Source organism: Megalobrama amblycephala, linkage group LG14, assembly GCF_018812025.1.
Source record: "Megalobrama amblycephala isolate DHTTF-2021 linkage group LG14, ASM1881202v1, whole genome shotgun sequence".
Classification (NCBI taxonomy): Eukaryota; Metazoa; Chordata; class Actinopteri; order Cypriniformes; family Xenocyprididae; genus Megalobrama; species Megalobrama amblycephala.
Window position 1 is genome coordinate 43,417,297 of NC_063057.1, and position 19,744 is coordinate 43,437,040.

General features: G+C 35.3%; 1 protein-coding gene across 2 annotated transcripts in view; it reads right to left on the reverse strand.

Annotated features, from left to right (window-relative positions):
- trim24 (tripartite motif containing 24) overlaps nucleotides 1-16,282 on the reverse strand; it is a 30,693-nt gene extending 14,411 nt beyond the window's left edge. Inside the window, exons 1-6 of one of the 2 annotated variants that reach the window (XM_048156429.1) lie at nucleotides 15,749-16,282; nucleotides 12,556-12,674; nucleotides 11,975-12,122; nucleotides 7,740-7,872; nucleotides 7,009-7,125; nucleotides 1,529-1,643 (exon numbers count right to left, since the gene is read on the reverse strand). In XM_048156429.1, coding sequence (XP_048012386.1) covers nucleotides 1,529-1,643; nucleotides 7,009-7,125; nucleotides 7,740-7,872; nucleotides 11,975-12,122; nucleotides 12,556-12,674; nucleotides 15,749-16,004 — 888 coding nt within the window. In that variant the 5' untranslated portion in view covers nucleotides 16,005-16,282. The remainder of the gene's footprint in view (nucleotides 1-1,528; nucleotides 1,644-7,008; nucleotides 7,126-7,739; nucleotides 7,873-11,974; nucleotides 12,123-12,555; nucleotides 12,675-15,748) is intronic. The other variant, XM_048156430.1, reaches the window with a different exon arrangement.
- Nucleotides 16,283-19,744: the final 3,462 nt, after the last annotated feature.

Sequence of the window (19,744 nt, forward strand, 5' to 3'; positions counted from 1 at the left end):
CAAAGTCATATGAGTTTTTTGTAAATGTGTTTCCATCATAGTTTATGCGCATGTCTTCTTATCAGATATAAAAAATGTATCCACCTCAATTAAATACATTTTCTATGCGCTTTTTTAAAACGTATCCACATCTTCAGCGTTTTTTTTAGGTGGATGGAAACACTGCTTTTGTCTACACAAATCAAATGTGACAGTGATGCTTCTCAACTGGCTTAGCTGCAGCACACAGAATTGACATTGGACATCAAATGGCAACCCAAAAAATTGTATATCATGCTGATAGCATATGGTTTGCTGCAAGGGAAGCTTATTTAAAGGTGCAGTATGTAATAGTTTTGTCCGCTAGAGGTCGCTAGAAGCCTATTCAAAACAAAGGTGTAGCTTGATGATGCCAAGTTTGAGAGCAGAATCATGGAACATGTGGTCTCCACCTCAACGGATGGTGCAAAAGAATAGGGATAGGACTCGGGAAGAAATCATGTTCATGGATGTGATTATTAACGTTACTGTAGTATGAAGCAGAGCAGGACTGAGTGTTGTGGGAGCTGAACGAGGCCGCTGGAGCGATTGCGCAATCGCGCCGGCACCGCTTCCGCTTTTCCAGTCATGAATATGAGGTAACACAGCTCTGTTTATCATATTAGATATGATGTTATAACGTTACTCTGTGCGTTCGCTCGGCAGCTGCTGTGAGAAACTTGTTACACACTGCAGTAAGATAGATCCGATTTTAGAATATCATATTAAATGCTGGATGGCTTGTGTTGATAAATGGCATGCAATTCATTTTAAAACGTATTGTATGATGGAGAAATTTATGTATTACTGTTACTAAAAATAAAGCTGCATCTGATTATGCTATGTTAGCTACTTGACAAAATAGTGTTTTTCTCTGAGGCATGGTAAAGCATGGTACTCACAAAAAAATCAAGAAAATTGATTTAAACAATAAGACTAAACGTGTTGAGCTATATAACAATAATTAGTTTTCTGTCTATAAATATATCAAAACAGTTGTTCTATTGTCTATTAAAACGTTTAAATATTAAAGCGTCTTTGGTGTTTCCATGGTTTCTATAAAATAAAACCGGAAACCGAGGGTAACGCGGGTATGACGCAATTGACAGGTGACTCCTCACACGTCCCGGAGCCTTGGTTAAAATTGCAATTTTCTCACGATTTACAAACAGTTGCAAACATTTGGGATATTGTAAGTACTCAAGTGAACAAAATATATAACACTGGCCTAGTGGTTTTTGGATATTTTACTGCAAAAATATTACATATTGCACCTTTAATGTAGTCTATTTTGTATTTTCTTTTACTTTGTGAAGGTTTGTGAAGATGTTGGCACCTCTAAATTTGACAAGCTTCTACAAAGTGATTTAAGGTTAAAAATCCTATCAATATTGCCATGTCAATTATGTCATTTGGTTTTATTACTAGCATTTACATAACCCATAACAACACCTGAAACCCACCAGTTGGGAAGCACTGCTCTTGATGATGATGAAATATTGGACAGTACCTCAAGTTGATTGACTAACAACTTCCCCTTCCTGTTGATCTCCATTATGAGATTGCAGATGGATTTTTTAATCTCATTAGCCACAGTCTTGCGATTTTCATCCACTTGCTGAAGGCTGACAAAAACAGGAACAAAATAGACCATAAAAACAGTTTTCACGTACTATACATCTTAACAGTGTACAGGGTTCCCACTTTTTGACAAATTCATTTTCATGACTTCTCCTTCATTTGTCATTTCCAGACATTTTGATATTGATTCCACTGAAACAGAAACATTTCTAGTGAAATATCTCTAGCTGAGCACAACTAGAGCTTTTTTTGTCAACTGAACCCCTTAAAATATTTACTTGAAGTACCCCCTGAGATAGTACAGTTAATATTTCAACAATTTAACGACACATTCACGTTCACATGTTCCCTCACGTAAATTTTTTAAATTTTTTTATTAAATGTTTAATTTTGTTGGTTTATAGTTTAAAGGGTTAGTTCACCCAAAAATGAAAATTCTGTCATTAATTACTCTCTCTCATGCCGTTCCACACCCGTAAGACCTTTGTTCATCTTCAGAACACAAATTAAGATATTTTTGATGAAATCCGATGGCTCAGTGAGGCCATTGACCGCAAGATAATGAACACTTTCAGATGCCCAGAAAGCTACTAAAGACATATTTAAAACAGTTCATGTGACTACAGTGGTTCAACCTTAATGTTATGAAACGATGAGACTACTTTTTGTGTGCCAAAAAAACTAAATAATGACTTTATTCAACAACAATCTATTCAAACAATTTATTAAATTCAACAATCTAGTGATTGGCGATTTCAAAACACTGCTTCATGAAGCTTCAAAGCTTTACGAATCTTTTATTTCGAATCAGTGGTTTGGAGTGTATATCAAATTACCAAATAGGGTTGGGAATCATAAGAAATTTTCCGGTTCCAGTTCCACAAAATTACAAAATGCACATACTTAACACAAACAGTCCTTTTTGTGTTTATTATACTTGTAAAATGAGTTTAACAGACTGTTAATCTCAACAAATTAGCTAACACTTTACAATAAGGTTCATTAGTTAACATAAGTTAACTACATTAACATGAACAAATAATGAACTGTATTTCTACAGCATTTATTAATGTTAATTTCAATATTTACTAATACATTATTAAAATCAAGAGTTGTATTTGTTAACATTAGTTAATGCACTTTGAAGTAACGAACAAACTATGAACGGCTGTATTTTTATTAACTAACATAAACAAAGATTAACAAATACAGTAACAAATGTACTGCTAATTGTTAGTTCATGTTAGTTTATACATTAAGTAATGTTATCAAAAGATCCAGACAGGTGAAACAGAATATTTTTGTAAGTTGGATTCATAAAGACTTCACTTGTTTCTGAAAGAATGATTCAGTGATAGACACATTTTCAACAGCAATTTGTCGCCACCTAGTGGCATAACATTGCAATCAGTTGTCATTTGAAGAACCAGTTCTATTATATATCTAAATATCTTATATCTAAACATGACAACTCTCTTTAGATCATCTCGATTTTATTTTTGTCAAAGGTTTAATATACACGGGCTAATCGTTGTCATTTAGGAATTAGATCATGTGGGTGATGAAATCGAGATTGCGATCTTTTAATGATTAACTGTGCAGCTTTGTGCATCTCTCTCTGCATTGACGTATATAAGTAGCGTGAAGGCTTTTCAGTGCATTCATTGTTATAATATTCATGAGGTGAGACGTCTTTATTAAAGGATACGCTCCTTGCACTTCACCCACCCATCACACCAGAACTGTTTTCGGAACTGAAACGAAGAAAATATGCACGGTTCTGGTTCTTTTCAAAAAACACAACCGGTTCTGGATAAGAACCGGTTCTCAGTTCCCAACCCTACTACCAAAGTCACGCGATGTCAGTAAACGAGGCTTTGTTACGTCATAAGTGTTTTGAAATCTCCAACGTCACCTACTTGTGAATCAAGTCTATAGGTTTTACCTTATCTCTGATCAGTTTAATACATTTGTGGACGTTTTAATTAGACATTAGTAGGCCTATAGTTAAAAAGAATAATAGTGGTTAATAGTCTCGTATTGACTCAGCTAAACAGGCCAATAAGAGACTATTAACTACTATCATTATTTCGTTTACTGAAATCACATGAATTTGGCAGTTTGATACACGAGCCGAACCACTGTTTAGAAATAAAAGATTCGTAAAGCTTCGAAGCCTCATGAAGCAGTGTTCTGAAATCGTCCATCACTAGATATTGTTGAATAAAGTCATTATTTTGGTTTTTTTTTGGCGCACAAAAAGTATTCTCGTCACTTCATAACATTAAGGTTGAACCACTGTAGTCACATGAACTGTTTTAAATATGTCTTTATTACCTTTCTGGGCATTGAAAGTGTAAATTAACTGAGCCATCAGATTTTTTTAAAAAATATCTTAATTTGTGTTCCGAAGATGGAACAACATGAGGTTGAGTAATTAATGACAGAATTTAAATTTTTGGTTGAACTAACCCTTTAAAAAATTATATTTTGTCATATATTTCGATTTGAACTGCAATATGACATTTCATTTCATATAAAAATGTCTCATTTTGCCACTGCCGAGACATCTAGACACAAAGAACAAAGACTCCACTGCTAATGGAAATAGTTACTTTTAAGGGTGTTCACACTTTTCAAGTCCCAACTAGTGCTACAAGTTACATTACAAATATTTATGTCTTAAATTCTTGACTTGCAAATGTTAAAACCTCAAATCCTCAATGTTTTATTTTGGAGGAATCCTGATGAAATGCTGTAAACCTCTGTCCACAAAAATGTTCCCTGTTCCCAAATGCACATTAAACTCACAGTGCTTGTGAGATGGAGGTTGTGAGATACATTTATTCTGAACTTAGTCATTCTGAAAACATGGTATTAAAAGTTGAATGCATGTAAACTGCCACTCTTCACTCGGAAACACGCAGCACATATATACTTCTTTAATTTGATAATCCCGATTTGATAAATACATCACTGTTTCAGTTTTATTATGATAAATTGTGCAGCCCCATTTGTTTATTTTGATATTACAATCGATTTTATTATTAGCTTTTCATAAACTCACGAACCCACTGCAGTTCCCTCACAAACAAACCCCTGTTGGGAAACCCTGCACTATAGAAATGTCCATGATCTATACAAATTGTATTAACTTCTATGACATTTTCGGGTATTCCATTGTGGAAATAATTTTAAAGTTACTATAAAACTAGGTTTCCCATGAGAGTAGGGAACCCTGGCTTTAAATGTTTAAAGATAGATTTATATATTTTTTTAAAATACATACACCACATTCCAAATTATTATGCAAGTGACATATCAGTAAGATTTCAGTAGAATAAACATTCAGATTTTAGTTTTTCTAAGAAAATGTTTGTTTGTTTCTTTATCTATGTCTTTTTCAATCTTAGACAAAATAATTTTCCAGGTCTATGGAAACCCTACTTAGAGGTTGTTCCACATTATTAACTCTCTGAGGTCTGAAAACGCGCCGGCGCGTTTTGCAGTTTTTTTTTTTCACATTGCAGCAAAACAGACTTAAAATACTCCGTCATTTTTTGTCATAGAGACATAAGTAATATATCAATTGAAACTATAGAATATCTTCTTTTATTTGTATACATTCAGAGTAAAAACAAAATGTTGTGCTTTTTGTAAAATAAAGAAAACTAACATGATGCGTGATTTCTCCTCTCCCTCTGAACGAAGTCCAATCTGATAGTTCTCAGAAAATGAACTGTAACTTAGTGAATACTAATCACAGAAAAATTATACTTGTGTCTAAAGAGACGTTAAGATGTCAGGTTTTAAATCATGCAAGTCAAATCGAAAACAAACCTTCTGTGTTTATGTAATCTGTATGAAAAGAGAGCCATGTCAGAAGTCCGTGATTCAGCTCATTATCTGCTAATGCGGCCACGCCCACGGAGCTAGCGCTATTCAGACGCAAATTCAGAGGCAATACATGCATTCATCGTCTCAATCGTGTATTTATTGTCTTGAAAAGTGTTTATCTGGATGTAAAAGTCATGGTTAGCGAGCTCTAGAAGAAATGCAGTTAGTTCCTGTTTTCTTTTCTTCTATAGATGAATTTTAGATGAGTTTTTGTTTCTTTAGCGCCCTCCGGCTGCAGTATGAATTGGAAACTCCATTCATGGAATAGCCTCTTCTTCTTTTAGATGAATTTGTGGACTAAAAATGAGCGCCCTCCGACTTCAAGGATGAATTAAAAACACCAGCGCTCATAGTAATGACAATGAATATTAAATAAATATAACTCCTCTGTATAGAAAATTGACATAAGCATATGAGAATCCAATATTTCTCCAAATGTGCATGCTTTTAAACTAAAAGCCTATATTCAGACTCTTTGCATCACAGAAATACATTATATTTTAAAGTATAATATAAAACCATTACTTTATATTGTAATAATATTTTTCTGTTTGTTTCATATATCATGATGACCTTGAGACATCACAGAAGGTTTTTTTCACAGCCTACCTGACTGAAATGCCTCATTAATATGCAAGTCATTTCAGCTCATTACTATGCAATTCTTTTGTCTTCTCAGGTGAGAATGGCCCATTATTCAGTGGTGATTCACGCCTCCACGCATAGTGTGTTTCTTGGCAAAAAGTGTCTTACAAAAACTAAATCAATATATTGTTTTATATGAAGGAGTAGGCAGCATAATTTTTACATAATTTTGAAGCAAAAACTCTAGTCTACAACCTCCAATACCCTAAAGTATTGTAAACACAGATTTAATATACTTTTTTTGGCCTTATTTCAGTGAAATAAGTCACTTAAGTTTTTTGTTTTTTCAATAACCACGCATAAATGTTATTCCTTCAAAAACACAAACATGTACATACATGTTCCTCACATATTATTGTAGCCTAGTTTGTGCTGAATACAGTGTCATGACACTTTTTCCATTAATATGTTTATGAACAACTGAAAAAAGCACAAATGTCAGGGCATGTCAAAACTTCTCCAGGTCCCAAATCAGCCTCAGACTCCAGAGGGTTAAGCAAGTCACAGTTCTCATATAACATGGGGAGGAAGAAAGATCTTTCTGAAGATGAAAAGCATGAAATAGTGCAATGTTGTGCAAAAGGCACGAAAACAACTAATGTTGTGTGAAAACTGAATGGAGATTATCAAATTATCATAAGATTTGTGAGTGAATTAGAGCACATTTTATTAATTAAAGTTCCTGTCAAAAAAAATTAATTGTATTAAAAGGGCAGCTATAAAAAAGCCAGTGTTGAGCAGCAAATAGGTATTTGAAGCTGCTGGTGCCTCTGGAGTCTCAAGAAGCTCTCCATGCAGGCTGGCAGTTGTGCGTAAAGATGCATTTTAGCCAAACCAAAGCTCACATATATAACATATAAAACATACCCATTGTTAATGGTATTAGACACGTCCTCTATAGCTTTCTTCTTTTCTTGAAGTTGGCAGGTCATATTTTCCAGATGTTCCTTGTGGTTCTTATACGCATCTTCTAGAAATTGGTAACTGTATTGGAAAATCATGTGTTAGCTGCTGTGTTCAGTCATAACTGATACTGATGATGGCAATGATATTTGCATTCATGTTAAAGCAATGAACAACTATACGGCAAGACACTGAACACAGACAAACATTAAAATGCACAATGTTTCAGAAGTACAGCCACAACACTTGAGTTCACCCAAAAACGAGAATTCTGTCATCATTTACTCACCCTCATTTCAAACCTGTATGACTTTCTTCTGTGAGACACAAAGGAGGATTGAAGAAACATAGTAACTAAACAGTTTTGATGACCAGTGATATCCATTGTATGGACAAAAAAACAATTGCATTTCTCAAAATTTATGTTCAACAGAAGAAAGTCATACAGGTTTGGAACAAGTAAATTTTTAGTTTTTTGTGAACTATCCCTTTAAACAGAGGTCTTCAATCGACTGAAAATCACAGGCACGTGTGCTGAATCAGGTTGGAAACAACTTTTCAGGACAGTGCAGGAGCAGGGTTGAAGACCTCTGCCTTTAAAAACTATGCATGTTAATATAATACTAGGTATTCTTTCAATGATTTCTTACTACAGCTATAAAGTCACTAACACATGACATGAATGTGGGCCGTACTTATGGTCCTTGTGTTTGAGTAGCTGACAGTCTCTGCAGGTGAGGCGATCGCAGGTTTCACAGAACAGCTTCAACGGCTCCTGTCTGTGGATGTCGCAGAAGACGGGCTTCTGTGTGGAAGCGCCCATCGCCTCTGTGAACGAACAGGGAGACAAGTTCATTTGTGTAGAGTTTATTTACAGTAGTTTCTGTAGAAGGCCATGAACAGTAGAGTGTCCCCAAAAAGTGTTTGGACACTCAAGTCACACACATGTATATACATGTATATAAACAAAACTGAACTTTAAAAAGAACTTTACAGTGAAAAATACAGTAGCAACATTTTAGGATTTACAGAATGAGTTTAGAGGAAATAAAAACATATTTCATTAACTGATATTAATATATAATATGCCTTGTTAGATTTATTACAGTTTAAGAAGATATCCAATAAGGTAACTTAAAGGGTTAGTTCACTCAAAAATGAAAATTCTGTCATTTATTACTCGCCCTCATGTCGTTCCACACTCGTAAGACCTTCATTCATCTTCAGAACACAAGTTAAAATATTTTTGATGAAATCCGAGAGCTCTCCGACTCCTCCATAGACAGAAATTCAACCACCACTGTCAAGGTCCAGAAAGGTACTAAATTCATCGTTAAAATAGTCCATGTGACTACAGTGGTTCAACCTTAATATTATGAAGCGACGAGAATACTTTTTGTGCACAAAATACAAAACAAAAATAACCTTTTTCAACAATATCTTCCCTTCTGTGTCATTCTCGTATGCTGTTCAGCGCTTCCAGGTTGTAGGTCAGAATACCAGCTCGGTATTGGCCGACGCTGTTCACGTGAGCAGCACGACGCATGCATGTGATGCTGACGCAGGAGCCGGCCAATAATGAGTCGGCGTTCTGACGTAGAACCTGGAAGCACTGCACTGTCTATACAATGTAAACAGTGTAGGAGACTGACAGGGGGAGAGAAGAAATTGTTGAATAAAGTAATTATTTTAGTTTTGTTTTTGTGTACAAAAAGTATTATCGTCGCTTCGTAACATTAAGGATGAACCACTGTAGTCACGCTGACTACTTTAACGATGTCTTTACTACTTTTCTGGACCTTGAATGTGGTAATTTCAATGTTTTCTATGGGAGATAAAAGCCTCTCGGATTTCATCAAAAATATCTTAATTTGTGTGCTGAAGATGAACGAAGGTCTTATGGTGCGTTCACACCAGACGCGAATGAAGCGTTAAACGCGAGTGACGCGAATAGACATCCTGCGGATTCGCGCAAATTGAGCGTTTGACGCGCTTAGTGCGCGATTCACACGAATCGCCCAAGTTGAAAAATCTGAACTTTGGCGAATTTTCGCGCCGCGTTAACCAATCAGAAGCTATTCACGCGTAGTTTGACGCGTTCACACCAGACGCAAATGAAGTGTTAAGTGCGAGTGATTTACATGTTAAGTCAATGCAAAGATGTGAATAGACATCCTGCGGCGTGATTTGCACAAATGACATGACGCGAATTGAGCGTTTCGGGCGTTTGACGCGCGTAACGCACGATTCGCGCGAGTTGAAAAATCTGAACTTTGGCGAATATTCGCGCCACGTTAACCAATCAGAAGCTTGCTCTAGTAGTGATGTGATTACGACGTAGCGAGCGGAGGCAGAAATCCGAAACAACGATAGAGGACAAAATCATTGTCGCTGTACGATACATCTTCATACTTTTATAGAAACAGGAATAAAAAGGATCTTGCTTGGAAGAAAGTGAGTGAGGAGGTCGGACAATCTGGTAAGTTGTAAAAAACGCTCTTTACTCAATTTGAGCTATATATATATATATATATATATATATATATATATATATATATATATATATATATATATATATATATATATTATTCACGATTTTACAGGATAAGCAAATGGGCCCAGGCATTTATTTATAGGCTATTATAATATGAAAAGAAAGTTGAACAAAGACTGTCGCGGATCATGAGTGAACGCGATCATCCTTTCCTCTTTGCTACTTTACAGAATGAAATGAACATCAGAAAACATGTTGCAAGATACAGTAGCTTACTGAAATCTGTATCACATCTTAATCAGTTCAATCAGTGTTGGAAACAATGTCACGTAACACAGAAAAGCATTCGTTGACCATAAACTTGATAGTCAGCAGGAAAAATATAAAAACAAACTGGATTAGAAACTTAATTATTTAAGTATAAGTATTATAACTTTATTATTATAAAATGGACTTAAATTGGGTGCTTGCCTGTGTAATCAAACACATCATTTTCATTTTACTCTGAGTCTGGAGACTGAACTCTAGTGCTCTGGAGCGCAAGGACACACTGGAGTGCACCTGCCACCAACTGGACAGGGGTGGGAATTACAAGTTACATCAGCCTCAGTGTAATCTGTCAAAATGACATTTTTCCGAAAAATTTTCGGTTAATGCGACCTCTGATATACAGTGGGTACAGAAAGTATTCAAACCCCCTTAAATTTTTCACTCTTTGTTATATTGCAGCCATTTGCTAAAATCATTTAAGTTCATTTTTTTCCCTCATTAATGTACACACAGCACCCCATATTCCCATATTGACAGAAAAACACAGAATTGTTGACATTTTTGCAGATTTATTAAAAAAGAAAAAATGAAATATCACATGGTCCTAAGTATTCAGACCCTTTGCTCAGTATTTAGTAGAAGCACCCTTTTGATCTAATACAGCCATGAGCCTTTTTGGGAAAGATGCAACAAGTTTTTCACACCTGGAAATCTTCTGCCATTCCAACTTGCAGATCCTCTCCAGTTCTGTCAGGTTGGATGGTAAACGTTGGTGGACAGCCTGGTCTCATCAGACCAGAGAATCTTATTTCTCACCATCTTGGAGTCCTTCAGGTGTTTTTTAGCAAACTCCATGCGGGCTTTCATGTGTCTTGCACTGAGGAGAGGCTTCCGTCGGGCCGCTCTGCCATAAAGCCCCGACTGGTGGAGGGCTGCAGTGATGGTTGACTTTCTACAACTTTCTCCCATCTCCCAACTGCATCTCTGGAGCTCAGCCACAGTGATCTTTGGGTTCTTCTTTACCTCTCTCACCAAGGCTCTTCTCCCCCGATAGCTCAAGTTGGCCGGACGGCCAGCTCTAGGAAGGGTTCTGGTCGTCCCAAACGTCTTCCATTTAAGGATTATAGAGGCCACTGTGCTCTTAGGAACCTTAAGTGCAGCAGAAATTTTTTTGTAACCTTGGCCAGATCTGTGCCTTGCCACAATTCTGTCTCTGAGCTCTTCAGGCAGTTCCTTTGACCTCATGATTCTCATTTGCTCTGACATGCACTGTGAGCTGTAAGGTCTTTTATAGACAGGTGTGTGGCTTTCCTAATCAAGTCCAATCAGTATAATCAAACACAGCTGGACTCAAATGAAGGTGTAGAACCATTTCAAGGATGATCAGAAGAAATGGACAGCACCTGAGTTAAATATATAAATGTCACAGCAAAGGGTCTGAATACTTAGGACCATGTGATATTTCAGTTTTTCTTTTTTAATAAATCTGCAAAAATGTCAACAATTCTGTGTTTTTCTGTCAAAATGGGGTGCTGTGTGTACATTAAGGAGGAAAAAAATGAACAAATGATTTTAGCAAATGGCTGCAATATAACAAAGAATGAAATTTAAGGGGGTCTGAATACTTTCCGTACCCACTGTATATATATATATATATATATATATATATATATATATATATATATATATATATATATATATACACACACACACACACACACATATTGAGACTACAAGCTAGCTAAAGCCGGAAATTGAGCTTATTTGCCATATTTTACAACTACTTTCCCACTGAAGAGTTGATGTGTTTATTCAGAGGAAGTGTGCAGAAACGAGACTGCAGCAGCCTGGCAGAAGCCCCTCTCATGACGCGAATGAAGTGAGTAAACTCAAAACGTTCAAATGTCCAACTATGCGCGAATAGCGTGATTTATTCGTGCAAGTCGCATCTGGTGTGAACGCCCCATTACGGGTGTGGAACGACATGAGGGTAATTAATGACAGAAATGTAATTTTTGGGTGAACTAACCTAAAGTTAACCAGCTAACAGGTTTTTACCGTAGCATTTTTACAGACTTTTACCATTAAAATTGTTCATTTTTTACAGTGACTTAAAATGTCTGAATGTCACAGAATGATATCAATTACAAATGTTTAGGGTCAAACCTGAGGACATTTCCGTTATTTGCCGGACCGTGTGATCTCTGGTGAACTTCACACGCTGATGAGCATCGATGCAGGTGACGCACAGAAACTCTGCACACTCCACGCAGAAACCGGTGGCCTCGGTGTTATCGTCACAACTCATGCAGAGCTGAAAGCAAAAGATGTGATGTCAACTAATGCATTTCATCAGAGACACAGTTTATTTGAGACATCAAGACTTTCAATCAATCATTTCTTCACAACCAGCCTTGAATGGTTTAAAAACCATTATGGCGCATCAGTAACATGATTTTAAAGGGATAGTTCACCCAAAAATGAAAATTTGATATTTCGAAGAATGTTTTTAACTAAACCGATCTCGCCCCCCATTGACTACCATAGTATTTTTTTTCCTACTATGGTTACAAACATTCTTCGAAATATCTTCCTTTATGTTCAGCAGAACAAAGAAATTTATACAGGTTTGGAACAACTTGAGGGTGAGTAAATGATGACAGAATTTTCATTTTTGGGTGAACCATCCCTTTAAGGAACATTATGGCACTGGTGTAGTATAAACATCGTCAGACGTAGACATGCACCTGACAGCTCTTTTCCATCGTGCTGCTCGGCACTTCCACAGAATCCTTGACAAAGAAGTTATCCAAGACCTCAACATCCATACACTCCTGCTGACAGACTGGACAGCGGATCATGTTCACTAATGTAACAAGAGAGAAAAGCAGGAAAACATATTCACCAACATGTCACATAATACAAAAGAGAAGATGTTATTAAATAATACAACAAATTGAAAAAAAAAAAAAAAATACATTTATATTATCAATATTTGTATCACTGGCCTTAATTCATAGTAGGCTACTTGGTAAAAATGTGCCATTAAACAAATTAAATTAAAATATCAAAAAATGGAACTGCCTTATGTTGTTTCCTCATTAATATGGAGATTTAATATGACAATATGTTTATGTTACTTTATATGTGATTAATCAGGATTAATTATAGATTATTTAGATTGATTAAAAAAATAACTATTTAAAAAAACATAGATTTTCTCATAATATTCATTGTTTCTCCATGATTTCTACAGAAGTAAAACCGAAAACTGAGGGTAACAGGTATATATGACGGCACTGAAAGGTGACGCGATGATGCGGACCGTTTCACTGGTTAAAATTATGGATATCTTTAGATTTAAACCTTTTTGGAAACATTTGGGAAAATGTAAATGTGAACAAATTATATAACACTGTTCTGGTGGTTTTTGGATATTTTAATGCAAATTTCATACAGACTGCCTTTAAGAACAATGTGCATTTACTTTTAAATTCTAACATACTTACTAGATAGAAGCTTAGCATGTGCAGGATGACGCATCAATCAATGTGTTTTTAAAGTAAATAAATATAAACATATTTAGTTGTCATAGCACATAAATGACTTTTGATATAATTCTTATATATATATATATATATATATATATATATATATATATATATATATATATATATATATATATATATATATATATATATTTTTTTTTTTTTTTTTTTTTTTTTATGTGTAAATGGGTCAATGACGTGACGGGTAATTTTTTTGTTCAAAGGCCTTAATAATAATAATAAAAAAACAAAGTTATGACATCCAAAGTATGTAAGGTAGTACAACTAGATCTCTTTTATTGAATCCAAAAGGTTTTAATTATATTTTGCTACATATAAAGGTATTTTAAAGATTTTGAAGTGTCAAAAGGTCATTCGGTTTAACCGTCCAAAGGCCAATACAGCCATTTAATTTGTGATTAAAATATCTTAAAATGTAATAATTGTATATATTTTTATTCTGGCATGATTTTATAACATCATATATCAATATAGTGCAAAATGGTATTAAAATTATGCGTAGAAGTCGTTGCTTTGTTATGAGAAAGAATGTCCGGAAAAATGAATTTCATCGATGCCATTTGGAGTAACCAATATAAAGGGACCATTTTGGATCAAGTCATGCGGTCAGTATCATGTGACAGGATGTTACATCATGTAGACACCAACAAAGGACCACATGGTCATGAAGCAAAGTAACTAACTCTCTTTTAACTATTTGAGAAAATCACGTTTTCACTTGATCATACGCATGTCCTGAAACATCAGGTCATTCGGTACAACCGCTAAAAAACATGGAAAATGTTGTAATATTTTAAAAACTTGTACTAAATATAAAATGTTTAATTGTCCTTTTGCTAGCTAACTAGACAGATATGAGCCTGTTACCATTGTTTGAAAATATCGTCATTCAGTATAACTAAAAGTGTCATTTGGTAAAACCGAAATTTTGGTTAAACCGAATGACTTTTTTGGTGACAAATTTTCTCCATCTTGTAAAAAATGACAAAAGCAGTGTTAATTGATTATAAAAACCACATAATCTCATTGTTAACACTTAATAAAGCTTATTAATTATATCTCCATTATTTATATATTTTTTTTTTTACACTTTTAAAAACCTTATTCGTCAATGACCCAAATATAAAATACTAAATCACTTATATTTAAAATTGTGTTTTGACAATTTAGTTGAATAACTGATGACAAAGCAGAATACTAGTAAAAGAGATTCATCTGAGAGGTTTATTTTATTCTATGGCTTATATCCAGGCATATGATATACAGCGGAACTTTTATTGCACCACAGTCGCCGGTGCAGCTTCCGCTTTTCCAGTCATGAGTATGAGGTAACACAGCTCTGTTTATCATATTAGATACATTTGAGACTGTTGAAAATGATGTTATAACGTTACTCTGTGCGTTCGTTCGCTTGGCAGCTGCTGTGAGACACTGCAGTAAGATAGTATTTTAGAATATCATATTAAATGCTGGATGGCTTGTGTTGATAAATGGCATGCAATTAATTTTAAAACATATTGTATGATGGAGAAAATGCTGTATTACTGTTACTAAAAATAAAGCTGTATCTGATTATGCTATGTTAGCTACTTGACAAAATAGTGTTTTTCTCTGAGGCATGGTAAAGCATGGTACTCGCAAAAAAAAATCAAGAAAATTTGATTTAAACAATAAGACTAAACATCTTGAGCTATATAACAATAATTAGTTTTCTGTCAATAAACAGTTGTTCCCTTGTCTATTAAAACATGTAATATATTAAAGCGTCTTTGGTGTTTTCATGGTTTCTACAAAATAAAACCGGAAACTGAGGGTAACGCGGGTATTGACAGGCGACTCCTCGCACGTCTTGGTTAAAATTGCAATTTTCTCACGATTTACAAATAGTTGGAAACATTTGGGATATTGTAAGTACTCAAGTGAACAAAATATATAACACTGGCCTAGTGGTTTTAGGATATTTTACTGCAAAAATCTTACATATTGCACCTTTAACCTCAAAACACTTTCAACTGACTAGATTTTAAAAATGTTGTCATTCTAATGTAACTTTAATGAAAAAATTAAGTGTAGGTGGTTAATTTTACCCTATATATTTGAGTCATTTTTGTATATTTAAATCACAGTTATGGATTTTACAGACGACCTTATTCGAAGATATTTACAAAGCATTCAAGGCACATATTTTCCCTGGGAATCGAACCCATGACCTTAGTGTTTCTACAGCCCATTTTAGAAATAAATAAATCGTATTTCTCTTTGTTCTAGCTTGAACTTCTTCTGTTACTGCCATCTTAAGATGAACCACTTCGATTGGTCATGTGTGTATAGAGAGCATCTGTGAATGAGTAAAAGTGAAAGCAGCTCTTACACTGTTTGACGTTGCTGGCTGTGCTGGCAGGTGTGTTGTGAGCAGGTAAACATCTCTTACAGAAGGAGTGCAGGCAGGGCAGCAGTTTCGGTTCTCTGCTGCTGAAGCTGAGCTTACACACGGGACACACGTCCATCAGAGCCATCATCATCATCCTCACACTGCCCTGATCTTGATCATCACGCTTACTCTCCGCCTCATTCTCCACGATAATCACCACATCATCCGATTCAATCTTCTCACTTCCATCCATCATTTTATTTCAGGAAGACCATCAGAATAAACATCTCAGATTCACATCAGTAACTGCTGTGCTGCAGTCCGCGCTGAGATCTTCATAAACATCTGAATGAATCGACACTATACTAAGATCAATGTGCAAAACAGAGAGAATCCCGCTCGCTTTTTAGTTCGTTATCAGTCGTGAATTGCGTTTATAAATGTAACACAGTGCTGTGTTTTTACCATAGACAGTAAAAGACGCATATGATGATGACGAGCAGAGGCCACAATTATGACGTCTCATGGCCTCCATTGTGACGTGTCCCCACGGCAGCCGGGAGAGGACAAATGTCCCAGGAAGAAGGGAAAAAACGCATAGTAAAGGTATAGTGCGAACGTCTTGTAGAAAATGGTATTCTAAACTGAATAAATATGTGAATTCTAAAAAGTTCTGATTTGTTCTTGTTTTGTAACAATTTAATTCTTTTATTCTTTATTAAATGTAATCATTTTCATATTTTAATTATTTTATTGTAATATAAATGTCTTCTGCCTTGAATGACAGAGTCTAAATAAGTGTCTAAATAAATAGCCTATATAGGTGTAGCCTATTTTAATTTCAATGTCTGTTTAAAGTTCCTATATAACGTGATGGTTCGGATTTAAATTCAGAGAGTGGGGTAAGATGAGCCAGTGGGTAAGTTGACCCACCCCCTGTATCTTGGCAACCATACCATTTTACTGTCATGTGACCATATATTTTAGAACCACCCATCATTTCTGCCAAATTGTTTAAAAGGAGAAGCACATGGGAGGAGTGGAAGTCGCTTATTTACTTTAAAAACTGTTTTTGGCTCGTCAAAGTAAAATTGTAGCATAACAGATGTAATGGCTGTTTCATCAAAGCAAATTTGTCCAGGTCTAAAAATATTTATGATGAATATTGGTGATTTAGCAACGTATAAAACCATGCAAGTCATTTAGCTAAATATTAGCCTGAATTGGTAAGCTAGCTAGCTTTTCCTAAAATGGCAGCTATGGGGCAAAGTGGGCCAAATGCTGTGGGGTAAATTGAGCCAGTGTTTTAACTTACCCCATGATAAGGCAATGAATTTAAGTTAAATCTGAAGTATAAACTGGTGTCATTTCAATGTAATATTACGCAACTGGTTTAGTTTATCTTTATTTTTAAGTTTATTTGATAGGAACAGTGTACAATTACAACAAATCCTTCTCTGATACGAACCAGATGATGTTTAATCATTTATATCTTTCCAGCTGTAGTCTCTAATGGCCTAACATGGTCATCATTACAGAAAAACTACCATGTCAAGAACCTTTTGACTAAAATGTTTATTAGTTTCAGTGACATTTATTCATTCTTATTTAGTTTTAATTTAATTTTACTCAACAAACTCTCTGTTTAGTCTGTTTATGTGAAGGTTACAACTTTGTTCAACATATTGTTTCAGAAATGCAAACAATTAAAGAAACTGAAATATCAGCTTCATTTGGCTGGTTTTATGTTGTTTAAGTTAGCTTTAAAAAAAGAAATATGAATATTTGTAAAAGGAAATTTGATTATTAAATTAGTTTTTAAAATAGGTACATTATCTTTAAAATTTCACATGGTTTTGATTTAGATTCAGTTAGATGGTCAGTTTACACCCACCTACTGACTCGGCTGAACTTACCCCTAACCTGGGGTAAATTGAGCCAGAGGAACACTTTTTTATAAGAAACCATATTTTCAGAACCCTTTGTCATTCTGATCATTTAAAATGATAGGAAACATCCTGAAATTACTTTAAATACTTTCATTGTACTTCTGCCTCATTTTCCCTTATCTTGAGGACCACATAAGCAAAAAATGGTTCATCTTACCCCACTCTCCCCTATAGGTATACAAGACAAACTAAAATATTTTGTCAATAGAATATAAAATAACAGTATTTAATTCAAATTAAACTAATTTTGGAGTTTGACAATGAATACACTGCAAAATACAGCTAAACAGCAAAAATGTGAGCAAATATGAAGGAACACATTCAGAAACAGCTGAACACAACACATCCTCTCCTCCCTCCCTCCACACACAGAACATGAAACAAATAGACGAGCCAGAATGCTTTAAATTTCTTCAAATAATCATTTCTGAACGTTGACTCTCAGTCTTTATTCACCTGTTTCTCATGGTTTCACAATAAAATAAGTTGTTAATGTGAAGCGTTTTGAAGAATGCGGAAACGGAAAGTACGTTCAAGGCGATATTTTGTTTATAAAGCATAAACGGTTGTATTTTTGCCTGAAAAACAGGCGAAACAGTCGGGATCATTAATATGTACGCCCCCAACTTTTGCATATTGCAGCCCATGTTCAAGGCATTAGACACGTCAGTATTAACGTCTGGAGCTGCACACAGACTTTATGCAGGTAAGAAAGCAAGGACAACAGCGAAAAATGGCAGATGGAACAATAATAACTGACATGATCCATGATATCATGATATTTTCAGTGATATTTGTAAATTGTCTTTCTAAATGTTTCGTTAGCATGTTGCTAATGTACTGTTAAATGTGGTTAAAGTTAACATTGTTTCTTACTGTATTCACAGAGACTGGAGCCGTCGTTATTTTCATTTTTAAACACTTGCAGTCTGTATAATTCATAAACACAACTTCATTCTTTATAAATCTCTCCAATGGTGTGTAACGTTAGCTTTAGCCACAGAGCACTATCAGACTCATTCAGAATCAAATGTAAACATCCAAATAAATACTATACTCACATGATCCGATATGCTGCATGATGAACACTTTGTAAAGATCCATTTTGAGGGTTATATTAGCTGTGTGAACTTTGTTTATGCAATGTATTATAGAGTCGTGAGCTTGGGGACGGGGAGCGTGAGCATTTAAAGGGGACACGCGCTGAATCAGCACATATTTAATGATGCCCCAAAATAGGCAAAAATTGAATAATAATCTATGGGGTATTTTAAGCTGAAACTTCACAGACACATTCAGGGGACACCTTAGACTTATATTACATCTTGTGAAAAAGCGTTCTATGGCACCTTTAAAAGATGTGCATTACCACATTCCAATCACTGACAGTTTCTTTGTTTCCATTTCAAAAGCAGAACTCTTCAAGCTGTTTTTGGCTACAAGGCTGATTACAAAGGTTGCTCAGGCTGCTCTTGCTTCCCGGCAATATGAGGGAATTTATGCACTTTTATACTTGGATGATTGGCAGAGAACACAGGATAATTAGCAGACAATTTGCAACATATTTTCAGTCATATCGCAAAGCTGGGTTTTATGATCAACCACACCAAGTGTCAGCTTATCCTAGTTCAAAGCATTCTGTTTATGAGGATTCAGCTAAATGACAGCTTCAGTTACATCAGAGCTCAATTTTACAAGGTGAACCCAGGTGACCAGGTACCTCATGTTGTTACAGCTAGATTACTATGCTGTCCACAGCAATGTCAGTGATCAGGTTAGCCACCTTTCAACGGTGGCTGATAGGAAGACACATGATGGTCAAAGTCATGGAAAAGATCTTCTCATCTCCGCAAGAAATCACTCGAGTCAGAGTTCCAGATGTCAAAGCGTAGACTTTATTGATGGAGACAACAAAGCTGAGTCTGTTTGCCTCTTCTATTCATCTTCAGACTGTTCGCCCGAAAACATACAGTTGGGTACTTTCCAACTCTTTTTAATTAGCTCATCCACAGTTTTTATCAAATCTTCTAGCTACTCCCGAATAGTG